This window comes from Mycetomoellerius zeteki, unplaced genomic scaffold (assembly GCF_001594055.1).
Source record: "Mycetomoellerius zeteki isolate Tzet28-1 unplaced genomic scaffold, Tzet1.0 scaffold234, whole genome shotgun sequence".
Lineage (NCBI taxonomy): Eukaryota > Metazoa > Arthropoda > Insecta > Hymenoptera > Formicidae > Mycetomoellerius > Mycetomoellerius zeteki.
In genome coordinates, this window is record NW_017257210.1 from 16,259 (window position 1) to 31,276 (window position 15,018).

A 15,018-nucleotide genomic window follows, 5' to 3' on the forward strand; every position below is an offset into this window, starting at 1 on the left:
GTGTGTGTGCGTGCGTGTGTGTGCGTGCGTGTGTGTGCGTGCGTGTGTGTGCGTGCGTGTGTGTGCGTGCGTGTGTGCGTGCGTGGTGCTCGCGCGCGTATGCGCGCGCGCGCGCAGTAATTTACGTGATTAATTTTTATCTATTTACAATAAGCGTAATAAACAACAGAATACCGATTACTCCCTGGCAAACGACACATGCATACACACACACGCAAAGATGCACACAAATATAATATGCATGTAATTATTTAAATATCACATATTTTATATTTATATATGCACGTGTTTAGATTAAACGCGTTATATTATATTGTACCATTCTCTTGACAATAACCTGTAATTGAGAACCATAATGGGATATCTACAAAAGGCTTTTTCACTTCTTTAGATACGTTGCTTTCCTCTTCGATAATATTAATCGTGCGAATTGTTGGCACCTGTTTCTAATCACGTGCATTGCGAGATGAATATATTGCGAGACCACGGCGTAAACCGGTGGATCATCGATACATCGCACTAATATTGTAATATATACCTAATGCGTGATACGTTTGACCACTGAATCTAATTTTTTCTTACGATCTAATCGCTTCATATTGTAATGCGTATCATGTAATATCATGATGTTACTGTCACTTGGGCAGTGTTTATTTTTTATGATAATATAATCGATGATTGTCGAGAAGATCTTCTCTTTTACCAATATATCGATTATATGATATCGATAATGTAATTCTAACTCATGTATGATTATCGTAAATATGTTGTAAATATGTATGTAATTCTTGAGTGATGCTATGTTATTTCAGTTTTTTGTCTCAAACACTCTTAAGGTGAACGCACATAGAAGTAGAAATAAACAGCAAGCAATAAGGGCCACCTCACACAAAATTCCGTAACAGTGACCCTAAGATGTAAACTTAAGTCGATGAGCCAATCAGGATATTGCTTTAGGTCTACGTAATCTAACGGAAATGGAAATAATAGTAAACTTAGCCATAACCTCGCAATAAGGCGAATTTCAACCGGTTGAAACTTGCCTTATGGATAAATTTACTGCTATTTCTATTTCCGTCAGATTATGTAGATCTAAAACAGTATCCTGATTGGCTCATCGGCTTAAGTTCACGTCTTAAGGTTACTGTTACAGAAATTTTGTCTGCGGCAGCCCTAAGCAATGAGGTAAGACCGCCATTTTTCATATGTATAGATATACTGGCAATGTTAATTGCCTACTTCGTACGTCTTACTGCTTACTGCTTACTTCTACTTCTATGTGCGTTCACCTTTATTGATTTAAAACGTACTCTTACTTAATGAAATATATTCTATCTACTGTATTATGGCACGTAAACGACCTGTGTTATAGGCCACATTTAATATTTTGTTACGTAATTGTTAAGTATCTATCGACGGAAACTTTGTATGTATTATTAATTGTCGCTTTCGTATGATTAAAACGAGTGGAGAAAAGAATAAACGCGCTTGCCTTCTATGATCGCAAATCGATTATACATATGTATATATATATATATATAATGTATTTAATTTATTATATCATATTACTGCGTGCGAAAAATTTCTTATCTAAGTAACTCAACTAAAGTAGTAATACATTATTAGTTTCGTATGAAGAAAGCTCTGATGATAATAATAATAAAATAATGTTATTTCTTAGAGCTCTTCACGTTTTAATTTATGACTTCCGTTGTATTCTGAGACACAAACGAAGAAATATCGAAGGATTTATCAAAATAATCATTTTCTAACTGAGATTGCTTAACAATTTCAATATTATCTATTATTTCAATATGGCTTGAAAGAATAACTACGGTGCTACTCGTATTCATTCTAAGACTTGTAAATATCTTGTAGAATGTGACATGTACATCAGCTCGATAAAATTATTGATTGCATCTAACGCGATAGAAATATTCGCATCCATCAGTGTTTATTGTATCGGAGAGATTGTATTTTATAAACTCCAATCAGAAGAATACTCTATCCTCGATGTAATACGTATATATATTTTTTTTTTAAGGGATCAACATATTTGCTAACAAGGATGAAAATTTCATCTAACATACATATAGAAGAATATACGTAATGTATTATCGCGCTATAAATACTCCTAATTAGTACTTCTCATGGATGTAATCAACTCGGAATTTTATCAATCTAATCGATTGGGGTGTGCTCGAGCAAAAGATCAAATGTTTTCTTGATCTTCGTTGTCTTCACCACCGAGATTTTCCTCGCTGTCCTGCCGATCAATTGCCACAAAAATAGCTACGAAGCCTTTGTTTGAAATTGTATCATCGGTTTTGAATCTTACTAACAGTGCTTCATTCATGGAAATAAAATCAGTAGTATTCTGTAATATAACGATTATTTTTCATACAATTTGGATGTTTTATATTATACAGGGTTCGATGAGTTTTGACAAAGCGCTCATGTGTAGATAGAGCGGACTAAACTGAATCGAAAAGTCCTCTACCATTTTGCAATTTTCGTAATTTTTCTTTTAATTATCCAATAAGCAGAATGTCTAAAATTGACGTGTAATGCGGGTTTTACAATGAGCTTTTAGTCAGTAGTCGGTAATCGGAAGTCTTAAGTCTTAACCTAAGTCAGTGACTTCAGGATTTTTCGCATCTACAATGAGTTGCTAGTTGTATAGCGAGTCATTTGGCTCGACCAATGAGAAAGAAGTTGAATTTTCGGAAAGGGACTGAATACAATCAGAGTTCTAAAATAGAAAATCATTTATTTGTGTTGTGTATTAAAGAAAAATACGAGCAAAACATAGTAATTTACAAACATAGTAATTTACCAATCTGATTTTGGTTTAGTTAGGGCAGCGCCCACTTATTCCCAACAAGATTTTTTATCAACATTTCTATATGTTTTAATATCTTTTGCGTACAGGCATGAATTACTCTGTACTATTTTAATAATTTCAAGGTCGTCCAGATTCATTTTTTGAGAATTCAACAGCTAGATTACTCACTAAATGATGCACGCGTAAATTTCGCACTATTTTTTCAAACTGAAAGATGGCTACCGAAGCTACATGATTGGTCAGTCATAAGAAAATCGGTAGTCGGTACCTAAATGTTGGCTGTTGGCCAACCTGATGCGGGGTCTACAATAGAAGTCGTAGGGTCTTAAATCGTAGAAAATTGACCAATCACAGTTGAATATGAGAAGAATAATCAACTATAATTGGTCATTTTCTATGATTTAAGACCCTACGACCGCTATGACTTCTATTGTAGAACCCGCATTACGGATTCACCGATTACGACTCACCGATAGCCCTTCCGACTCACCGATAGCATCTTAGGACTAAGTAAAGACTTCCGATTGCCTACTAAAAACTCATTGTAGAACCCGCTTAAAACAATTTTAAGATGCCTTTAAGGGGATCCTAAAGCGAAGCTCGAACTCCAACAAAATAACTAGATGTCGCTGTTTTTCCAGCGCATCGACATATCTTTATGTACTACTACACCAATATCTCACACAACCTATGATACACGCAGTCGCACGTTCGTGTCAATTTTCGTATAATTCATCGCGATAAAGCGTCTAAGTAAGTCTAATTCTAAGAACTCGACGTTATTTGTTCGTGCAAACTACGTATTTCTGAATTACTATTTCATAAATACAGATTACAAAACTTTCGTATGAAGCAAATATTATCACGATCTGACAGCTTGAGACGCCATGTTACACTAAGAAATGGTAAAAAATATATCAATTTCGAAATTTTTGGTCGTTCTCGGCATAAACTCCACCTCACACGTATTAATGCGTATACTTTAATCCTGGAAAAGGATTTTCGAATCTGTAAAAGAGGAAAAAAGTAATTGTTATACAAAAATTATATGATTCAGTCGGTAATACGGACAGCTTTAGGATCCCTAGGAGATCCTAAAGCCGTCTCTATATTACCGACTAATTTTTGTATAACAATTACTTTTTTCCTCTTTTACAGATTCGAAAATCCTTTTCCAGGATTAAAGTATATACTTTACTAGTAGGCTACTGGAAAAGTTTCTGCAATTTAATACTTCCAGTGGCGCCAACGTTCTGCTAATATTATATCCGTAAAATTAGTTTTTAACCTATAATTCAGTTGACAGTTTGTACTCAAGCCAACTAGTTTTGTTTGCATGGTATTTTAAAAGAAGTTATTTTGTGAGAAAATGGAAATTTCGCGTGAAAATTTTCGGGCAATGATTTTTTACGATTACAAATGTAATCTAACTCCGAAACAATGCATCGATCGACTTCATTTGGCTTTTGGGGATGAAGCACCATCCAATAGGACTGTTTATAATTGGTTTGCCGAATTCCAGCGTGGACGTACCTTTCTTTGTGACGAATTCCGTGAAGGTCGTCCACCCACATCTGTTGTTGCCACTAATGTTGATGCTGTGCGTGAAATGATTGAGCGAGATCGGCATATGACATACCGCGAGATTCAGGCATCCTTAGGCATTGACATGAAAGCAATACATACGATTTTGCATGATCACTTGAGCATACGAAAACTTTGCAGTCGAGGATCCCACACAATTTGACCGAAGCTCAAAAACAAGCTTGTGTTAAATGGAGCAAAGAAATACTCAAGAAATTCAACCGAGGTCGGTCAAATTTGGTCTACAACATCGTTACTAGGGACGAAACATGGATCTATTCGTATGAGCCCGAAAGTAAACAACAATCCACTGTTTTCAAAATGAATCGAAACCAACAAAAGTTGTTCGTTCACACAGTGCTGCCAAGCAAATGATTGCTTGTTTCTTCGGTTATACCTGTCATGTGGCAACCGTGGCTTTAGAAGATCGAAGGACTGTAAATACCGATTAGTATACAACAATTTGTTTGCCAGAAGTCATAAATGAATTACGTAGAACAAACCGAAATCGTCACATCATCCTTCATCATGACAACGCCAGCTGTCACACAGCACGTCAAACCGTTGATTTTTTTATCCAGTAAAAATGTCGAATTGATGACTCATTGTCCGTATTTACCTGATTTATCACCTAATGACTACTTTTTGTTTCCAAACATTAAAAAAAAGATGCGTGGTGAGCGATTTGAGTCGCCTGAAGCAGCTGTTGAAACATTTCGTACACTGATTTCTGAGATTACAGCTTCAGAGTGGAAAAAATGCTTCGAAAATTGGTTCGAGCGTATGCATAAATGTATCGATTTTAAAGGCGAATATTTCGAAAAACAATAAAGACATTTACCGAATTTTACATATTTTTTTTTCATATTGTTTGCAGAAACTTTTCCAGCAGCCTATGTATTAATATGTGTTTATGAGGTGGAGATAAAAATTTCGAAATTGAAATCTTAAGAAAAATTTTTTGTCGTTCTCGGCGTAAACTGCACCTCACAAGCACGTATTGATACGTATTATATAAATTTTTAATCGATTTTTGGATGTTGCTTTTATATTCCGTGAATATTTTGGACTATTCCGGAACACTCTTGGAATGTTATTTTGGGATTTTAGGAATTTTTATGAATATTCCAGAAATATTTAGATTTAGTTAGATACGTGTCTGTAAGGTGGCGTTTATGTTAAGAACGATAAAAAATTTTAAAATTGAAATCTTTACCATTTCTTAGTCCAATATGACAGAGCTGTCACATCATAACAACATTTGCTTCATATAAAAGTTGTACAATCTGTACTTACTGTGAAATAATAGTCCATAGATTAGTAATAGTTTGCACGAAGAAACAGCATGGATTTCTTAAAATTGGACTTAGACGTCTAATTAAAACGTAATTGTTGTACGAAAATGTACGTGTATGTGTGACATGCGTGAGTGAAACATTGATGTAGTGATGTGTCAATAGTCGGATCTTATATTTAAGACCGTCCTAAGTACAGTCTTAAGATGCCGTAAACCAATCAGAGAGCCGTATTAGCATCTTAAGATATCCCTAGTGAAAACAATTTTTCTGAATTTCTCTGAAAATTTTTCTGAAAAAGTCCAAAAATTTGTTTGAAAATGTCCAGAATTTCGGACACATTGCAGAGTTTTTCAGAGAAATTTTCAATGTAATTTCATAGACTTATCAGAGTATTTCAATCATTTTTAAAGATTTTCATAAAATTTGTTACAATATATTCATAAACTTTTAAAGTTTGTCAGAGAATTGTTCGAAGATTTTCAGAAATTTTCGATGTTTTTAAGAGAATTTTCATAGACTAATGTCAGAGACTTTCCGAGTTTTGCAGGTAATTTTAATTACATTTTCGGACACTTTCAGAGATTTTCGAAATCTTTGAGAGAATTTTTTTAAATATTTTACACGGTTAAATCTATAGCGTCAAATTTAACCCCATTTGAGTCGCTACTGTTCCTACTCAATATATCATTATTTTATAAAATAATGGAATTAAACAGCTTAAAACAGTTGAAATTGAGCTAAATTTGACACTATAATATAGATTTAACAGTGTATAAATTATTCTAAAAAATCCTTTCAAAACTTCAAAAATCTCCGAGTGTCTGAACACCTAATTAAGATTATCTGCAAAACTCTGAAAGTCTCTGAAAAGTGAAAAACTATGAAAATTCTATTTTCAGAAACATATATTACTGAATTCTCGAGTTTCAGCGAAATTTAGAGATTTTTAGACACTTGAAAATTATTTTCAGAGAATTCGCTGATAATCCCTTAATTTCTTTGAAAAAGTCTCTGAATGTTACTAAAAAATCTCTGAAAAATGACTTCAGATATTTTCAGCGAAATTTTCAGACATTTTTTCACCAGGGATTACTTAAGACTTTAAGATCTTAAAATAAGAACGGATTATGAATACCGCCCAATGACACGCGAATCGTCTGTGTGTAAGTGCTATTTTTGATATTACTAATCGTCTTTAGGATCCCTTTAAGAGTTCTTTAAAAGGCATTTTTAAGGTATTTTCCAAAGAACTCTAAAAGAAATCTTAAAATTGTCTTATGCGTCGATTTTATCCGCTTATATTTGACAATCTTTAGAAATTAATATCTCGTTCACTACGAAAATTGCAAAATGGTAGAGGACTTTTCGACTCATTTTAGTCCGCTCTATCTGCAAACGAGCGCTTTATCAAAACCTACCGGACACCCTATATGTCGCTTTGTATATTCTCCCCCCCCCATGTTATTTCAATATAATACTATTGAAAGTTGTTGAATTCGAAAACACTGAAAAGGCATACTTACGGAATTACCACAAAATCGACCATACGGTGGACTAGACGCGTCTAAACCGGAGAAAACTTCAACAAAATCGTATCCACATTCGGCTTCATATTCCAGTTGGAACGAAAGAAAAGATAAGTGAACATTTTTACCTAGTGGCGCTTCTATTATCCAGTCACAGTCAGTTCTGTGATCATATTGATAATAACCATATTTGGCGTGAGAATATAAGTGCTTCACTCTGTCAGTTGCCATAAGATGACCACCGCAGGCTGTAACGAAAATTACAGTTACTATACATTGTCAAGCGCTATTAAACTGAAAGATCTTCATTAACGCTTTAATTTATTAACGCTTTATATTAATTGGATTCGATATTATACTTTTGACATTTGTTAAATCGAATCTTCGTGCTAAAATTCTCACTGGTACTGTGTTATAGAAACAATAATCTACCTGTACTATGAGTGGCTAAGAAACCTTTCCTCTGTACGGAAGCATCGCTCTTGAAAACCATATACATTTGATTGCTCGTAGCGAGAATCGGATGTGGTTCTTTATTACCGCAAAATCTACCTAAGGTTATGCTTTCCGGTGAATCTCCGTCGTAAATAGCAATATGGTCATACGCGCATTCTTGATGCGGTTCCATCTCGAAAACTTTAAAGACCTGCAACACACATTGTCACAAATATCTTTAATATATTTTCTTCTCCAACTACTTTCTTGTTTTCCTTTTTCTTATTTATTTTTTTAAATCAATACACTAGCTGTCTTATATGCGTATATCGATATTCATAATCGCAGTTCTTATATTAAGATGTCTTAAGATGTCAAATAGAGATGCAACCGGATATTTGGATTTTAAAAATATATTAATGATAATAAAAGTTTTAAGAATATTTAAAACATGATGTACGTCATTTCAATATAAAATTTCGGCCGCATATACATATATATTGCCAGAAACCTACAGATATACTAACTGCATATCCAATTGCATCCCTAGTCATAAACCGCAATCACAGATAGAGCCGTATTTTAGCATCTTAAAACATTATGATGATTTTATTGAAATAAGATGAACAGACTCTCTATATATGATTATATTATATATGAATACCAGCCATAATGTACGAAAACAAATTTTACGAAATAATATATAGTACGAACCAATTTTATTCGATGGCCTGGTTTCGTAGTAAAATGCCAAACGCAATCTTTACGTCCAGGATAATAATCCGGGTAATTTGGTGAGGTGATTGTTCCCATGGGCGTAGTAATTTCGTATTTGCAGCCACCCTCTTTACAATCGTGACCGTTTTCGTGAAGTGTGAATCCATTGTGGCAAGAACACTGATAAGAACCTATTGTATTTTTGCACTCATGCTGACATCCACCGTTGTTATTGGCACATTCATCCATATCAGTGAAAAATACGGCAGCGAAGCCTGATTTTTGGACGCTGTTCAATAAAACGTGCAGTGCAAATGACAAGAGTATAATTGATTGTTCCTGCCGACAATGCAAGTCCCGACTGATTTATACCGATGTAAAATAATTTAATGTGAAAGTTCTAAGGAAATATTTTGTTTAACATAAAAAAAAATTAAAACCATGCTCTGCATCTGGTACCTTTGTATTTATATAAAATTTGTATATATATTGTATTTATAAAATTCAAAATGACCTCATCCTGACTTTAGCAACGCCACCCAATGTTAAACGAATATGATCAGTAGATAAACGTCTACAACTATTGTCTGAAACATTTTTCCGTATCTTTTATAATTTTCGAGATATTTCGGTGCCAAAGTTAAAATGGAACACCCTGTGTATATACATTATATATATATATATATATACACAAGGTGTTTTTTCATTTTAAATGATACGGTCGATTATCTCGCGAATCAATAATTTTATTGAAAAATTTTTCGAACGAAAGTTGCATGGCTTGAAGGGGGGCACAACGATGGAAATGTGAACTTAAGTGACCTTGTCAAAATCAGATCAAGATCATTAATATTTTTTTAAATGGAAATCCCTATTTTTTATTACATATTCTTGTAGCTTACCACTTGTGTACCACTCAAGGTCAAGTCCACATTTCCATTATGTGTCCCCCTTCAAGCCATGCAACTTTCATTCGAAAAATTTTTCAATAAAATCATCGATTCGCGAGATAATCATCGACCGTATCACTTAAAATGAAACACCCTGTATATATATTAGGCTGACAAGGAAAAAAGAAAATATTTTTTAAAATCGGCCTCTCAGCTCAAAAGCTTCCATTTCATGGGAAAGAACACCCCTAAATTTTTATCAAAAAATATTAAGTTTTAGAGGTCGCTAGTAAATGATTTTTAAATCAAAGTTTCGATTTTCCTTAATACCTGATTTGATGCAAAAATAGCTTAATCTGAATTTTAAATGTGATACTGTACTATATGTTCTTTTGGTCGCTGAACACGATGCAATAATTCATTTAACCCTACGATATACGTCTTAAGAAATACAGCTCGATTAATGTGAAAAAATGATCAAATTTCAAGTTCAAGTTCGATTTTAGCAAGGTTCCAAGCGTTCAAATCGTTACTCCCCTCAAATTGTAGGTTTGTTCACCCAGAACAAAATCCAGTTAGAATTTTCCCGGGACCTCCTACAGGGCCCCTAAAAATTGCATTTAACTGAATTATAAAACGCTTTTAAGGATAGAAAAAATTTTTTTACAAGTTCTAAAATATATCGCTTTGTGGTTTTGACATCCTCAAATCAAATGTTTCAATTTGACAATAAAAAACTCTATTAGAAAATGAAATGAGTATATACATAATACAAAAAAAATATGATTTAATTAATTGAAATAAACTACACATTATGTAGTATATTTTTTTAATTATGTATTCATTTCATTTTCTAATAAAGAGTTTTTCTCGTCAAATTGAGGCGTTTGATTTGAGGATGTCAAAATTACAAAGTGATAGTTTAGAACTTGTAAAAAAAATTTTCTATCCTTAAAAATGTTTTATAATCCAGTTAAATGCAACCCATTTCATTTTATAATAAAGAATTTTTTATTGTCAAATTGAGGCATTTGATTTGAGGATATCAAAACCACAAAGCGATATACTTTAGAACTTGTAAAAAAAATTTTCTATCTTTGAAAAGAAAAATGTTTTATAATCTAGTTAAATGCAACTTTTAAAGACTCTGTAGGAGGTCCCGAGAAAATTCCAATTGGATCTTGTTCTGGGTGAACAGACCTACAATTTAAGGGGAGTAACGATTTGAATGCTTAAAACCTTGCTAAAATCGAACTTGAACTCGAAATTGGATCATTTTTTCACATTAATCAGACTGTATTTCTTAAGGCGTATATCGCATAGCTAAATGAATTATTGCATCGACCAAAAAACATATAGTACCACATTTAAAATCCGGATTAAGCCATTTTTGGCATCAAATCAAATATATGTATTAAGGAAAATCGAAACTTTGATTTAAAAATCATTTACTAGCAACCTCTAAATCTTAATATTTTTTGATAAAAATTTAGGAATGTTCTTTTGGCATGAAATGAAAGCTTTTATGCTAAAAGGCCGATTAAAAAAAATATTTTCTTTTTTCCTTGTCAATCTAATATATTATATATATGTCGTAGGCCGATAGATAAATCAGGCCGTTAGCTAAAAGCGTGGGCCTTTCGCTTAATGCCAGCCGATAGGCAAATCTGCCTATCGAACATCATCGTTTGTCTAACAGCCGGGTGAAATTAGGAAGTTGAGCTAAAAGGCGGCAATTAGCCTAAACGCCGAACGTTCTTCAGGCCATTAGAATAAGAAATTGAAATAAGAGTTGTGAGAATGAAAATAGTGTGATAAAAATTGTATTCCTTATTGTGAACAATAATAATGCTGGTTATTTATAATGTAATACATATGTTATAGAGCTAATGTATATTTAATTTTACGTTGCGATATATTTATATATGCGTCATTTTATTTATTATAGCAAGGTGCGCTTACATGACAACGTGAATTGCACAAAATACCTGCTTTAAAGCACTCACATCTTTTAGTTTTACATTGGTTCTTCGCTGCTTTGCAATTACACTTTTTGTACCCTTGTCCCCCCGATAACGACTGTTTAGCTGCTGCTTCTCTTAAAGAGAGTATAATGCCTTTGGGCACTTCTGCAGATATTATATTTTCACCCGACTTCGCAATGTCAGTTCTGGGAAACCAACCCTTTATTACACCATCCTTTGTTCCAATTTGGTAAACATCGTTTTCAACATTTATAATCGAACCAAAAATATTTGGAAAGTCTAATGGCCCACGATCTATGGTTAGAACCGATAATGTGATTGTGTCTCCAACATCCAGTAGCGGAAATATATTTTGTGAAAATGATACCATCTTCTCTCTTTTGACGTTTAAAGCAATCATTGCGAGTGTCAATCAAACGCTTTCCTCTGGTACACAGCGGGAAAAATACTTGCTCACTTTCTCGTGAATGTGATTCACCGCATTCAGAATAAATTCTTACATTGCACTCTGAACAAGAAATTTCGTCAGCTTGAAGAAGTTGGTGACAAATACTGCATGAGTCTCCTTGTGATGTAGGCCCAGAATCAGGAAGTTCTTCACAGTCTTGAAGAATGGATTGTTCTTGAAGTGCTTGCTGCAAGTCTTTCTCGGTGTCTAACATGTTCAAAATTTCGACTGGAAAGGAAGTGCTTCTCAAACCACACTTGATAGGCCTCAATAAAGCCTCATACGGAGTTCTGTTAATTTCCTATGCCGAGAAGTATTTTTTTTTGCCACTAGAATGTAAAATGAACACCGTATAAAAGTACGAAAAAATTTGGAATAAAGACAGAAAGTTTTAGTTTACCTGTACTTCGTAGCACCCACGACTCCAATTTATAGAATTGTGATCAATCATTCAAGCACGTAACATATTTTCAACGTCGGCGTTTGACCTCTTGACACTTCCCTGACTTTGAGGATGTCGCAGCGTCCGTGAACAATTTTGCAATGTGGCCATAGACACATAAGTTCGTGTATGACAGCCGCAACGAACTCTCGTCCATTATCACTCTGCAGAATTTGCGGCGCATCCCAGATGAAGAAAATTTTTGATAATTCGTCTACTACGTTACAAGCATATTTAGATTTTAACGGTCGCAGATGTAAGAATTTTGTCCCATGATCTTAATAGTTCATCAAAAAGTTGAAATCGCCATCACGACATGATTGAAAGTCAATCAAATCCACTTGACTTCACATGTTAAATCCATCAGTCTTTATTGATTTAACCGGTTTTAGGAGAAACGCGTTTCCTAGTACAGGTTCGACAACATGAGGCAAATAGACGACATGCTGTTTCGGAAATTCGCCACTTATCACGAACATAATATATCATTTTGTCCCTTCCTCCGTGCCCGGTTTGAATGTATGCTTCTAGAAGCTTTTCATAATAATCTTCAAGAGCTACCATAAAAATTAACGGCTTACTTGCATCCTTCCTCTTCTCAAAATTATACGTGTTTCACTCCCGATTCTTACAAGTTAATATGTTTTATCGTAATGATAATAAGATACAGATTTTTTTATATTTCCATCTTCTAGTTCTAACAAATTAATGACACTTTGCAATTGATTCTTATCCCACACAGCTCTGTTACTTTCTAACCGTTGCATTTCTTTTAATTTGCGTTCAAATTCTTGGCGATTTACTATATTATTATCATCCATATTTACAATATTAAGACAGTACAGCGACTGATTTACTGAAACGAGATGATACATTGTTTCTGTTTGCATCATTTATCACAATATTTTCATTCTCATAACTCTTATTTCGATCTCTTATTCTAATGACCTGAAGAACGTTCGGGGTTTAGGCTAATTGCCGGCTTTTAGCTTAACTTCCTAATTTCACCCGGCCGTTAGACAAACGATGACGTTCGATACGCAGATCGGCCGGCATTAAGCGAAAGACCCAGGCTTTTAGCCTGATTTATCTATTGGCCTACGACATATATACAGGGTGGCCCACATAAAGTGTTACAAGCTAATAACTCTAAAAATATTTGTCCTATCAAAAAGTTGTTTGTGAGAAAGTTTCATATATTCAAGAGGCTTTTCTAACTACGTAAACAAAAATCCACCCCCGTCCCTTCTTGAAAAGGGGCGATAATTTCAAAGTTTCAAATGGGTCTCCCTGTAAAATGTTACATATTTGGATTCTACGGGGAAAAACAAGTAAACTTTGTCTGAACATTTCTTTAGGAAATGCTCCTATCAAAAGTTATGAACATTTAAACTTTTAGCCATTTTATTCATGATTGAACTCCATTGGCACAAAGTTGTGTTCACGATACAATGAAAACAAAAACGACCTTGATGTTAACCAAAGGAAACATAAATACACACATTTATCGGGAAACATAAGTACAGATCTACTATGTATTTAGTTAGTTTTGAGCTGGTTTTCATGCTATCAAGTTCGAAAATCATAGCTCATTTTGACGTGGAAGTTAATATGTTGTTAATTCTGGAAGACTGTGAGAAAAATTATCAACGTGCAGTGCAATTATTTTTAGAACGTTATAATATTCAAAAATCGCATATGGCATTTCTTCGTTTAGAGAGTTGGACGGTCTTCAATACAGCGGATTTTTAAAAAATTTCATCCGTATCGTTTGATTTTGACTCAGAAACTTTTGGAAACTGATTATGAACGTCATGTAATATTTTGCAAGTGGATAAGTGATGCCATGATAAATGACTCATTTTTGCAAAATATTCTTTTTTCTGATTAAGCAACATTTACCAATACTAGACACCTTAATAGACGTAATATGCACTATTGGTCATATGAGAATCCTTATTGAATGTGTGAGATTCATTCTCAACATCGTTGATCATTAAATGTATAATGTGAAAAATTGGCAATTTCGTAATTGAAAACTTATTTGATGATATTGTTAATACTGAATCCTACTGTAATCTATTAAGAAATCATCTTCCCTTACTTATAGAAGAATTACCACTTAAGTGAGGAGAGACCTGTGGTTTCAACAAGATGGTGCACGTCCTCATTTTTCCAGAGCAACGCGTACTCTTTTAAATGAGATATTTTGTGACAGGTGAATAGGTCGGGGGAGGTCCTGTTCAATGGCCTCCTCGTTCACCTGATATTACACTTTTGGATTATTTTTTATGGGAGTACATCAAAGAGGAAGTCACATCTCATGTTTTGAGACAACCATTTACAACGAAAAAAGACTTAAAATGAAGAATACGTACAGCTTACACTAAGGTGAATCCAGAAATGTTGTTTAGAGTTAGGCAAAGTTTTGTAAAAAGAATTAATAAATGTTTAGATGTTAATGGTCAATGGAAACAGTTCGAACATTTAATAAAATAAAAAAAAAACAGAAAAACTATAAGTCTTATTTAATTTATCATTAATTTCAATTCATTCTACATTAAAGTTTAAATGTTTATAACTTTTGATAGGAATATTTTCCAAAGAAATGTTTCAAAGTTTACTTGTTTTTCCCCGTAGAATCCAAATATGTAACATTTTACAGGGAGACCCATTTGAAACTTTGAAGTTATCGCCCCTTTTCAAGGAGGGACGGGGGTGGATTTTTATTTACGTAGTTAGAAAGGCCCCTCAAATATATGAAACTTTTTCATGAATAACTTTTTGATAGGACAAATATTTTTAGAGTTATTAGCTTGCAACACTTTACGTAGGCCACCCTGTATAT

At 33.8% G+C, this 15,018-nt stretch overlaps 1 protein-coding gene across 4 annotated transcripts in view; it reads right to left on the reverse strand.

The window, feature by feature from the left end:
- Nucleotides 1-1,812: 1,812 nt before the first annotated feature.
- Nucleotides 1,813-15,018, reverse strand: part of tok (tolloid-like protein 1 tolkin) — a 59,262-nt gene continuing 46,056 nt past the window's right edge. For 2 of the 4 annotated variants that reach the window (XM_018449210.1, XM_018449205.1), the window contains exons 12-15: nucleotides 8,403-8,694; nucleotides 7,686-7,899; nucleotides 7,251-7,501; nucleotides 1,813-2,377 (exon numbers count right to left, since the gene is read on the reverse strand). In XM_018449210.1, the coding sequence (XP_018304712.1) occupies nucleotides 2,213-2,377; nucleotides 7,251-7,501; nucleotides 7,686-7,899; nucleotides 8,403-8,694 (922 nt within the window). In that variant the 3' untranslated portion in view covers nucleotides 1,813-2,212. The remainder of the gene's footprint in view (nucleotides 2,378-7,250; nucleotides 7,502-7,685; nucleotides 7,900-8,402; nucleotides 8,695-15,018) is intronic. The other 2 variants (XM_018449209.1, XM_018449208.1) reach the window with 2 other exon arrangements.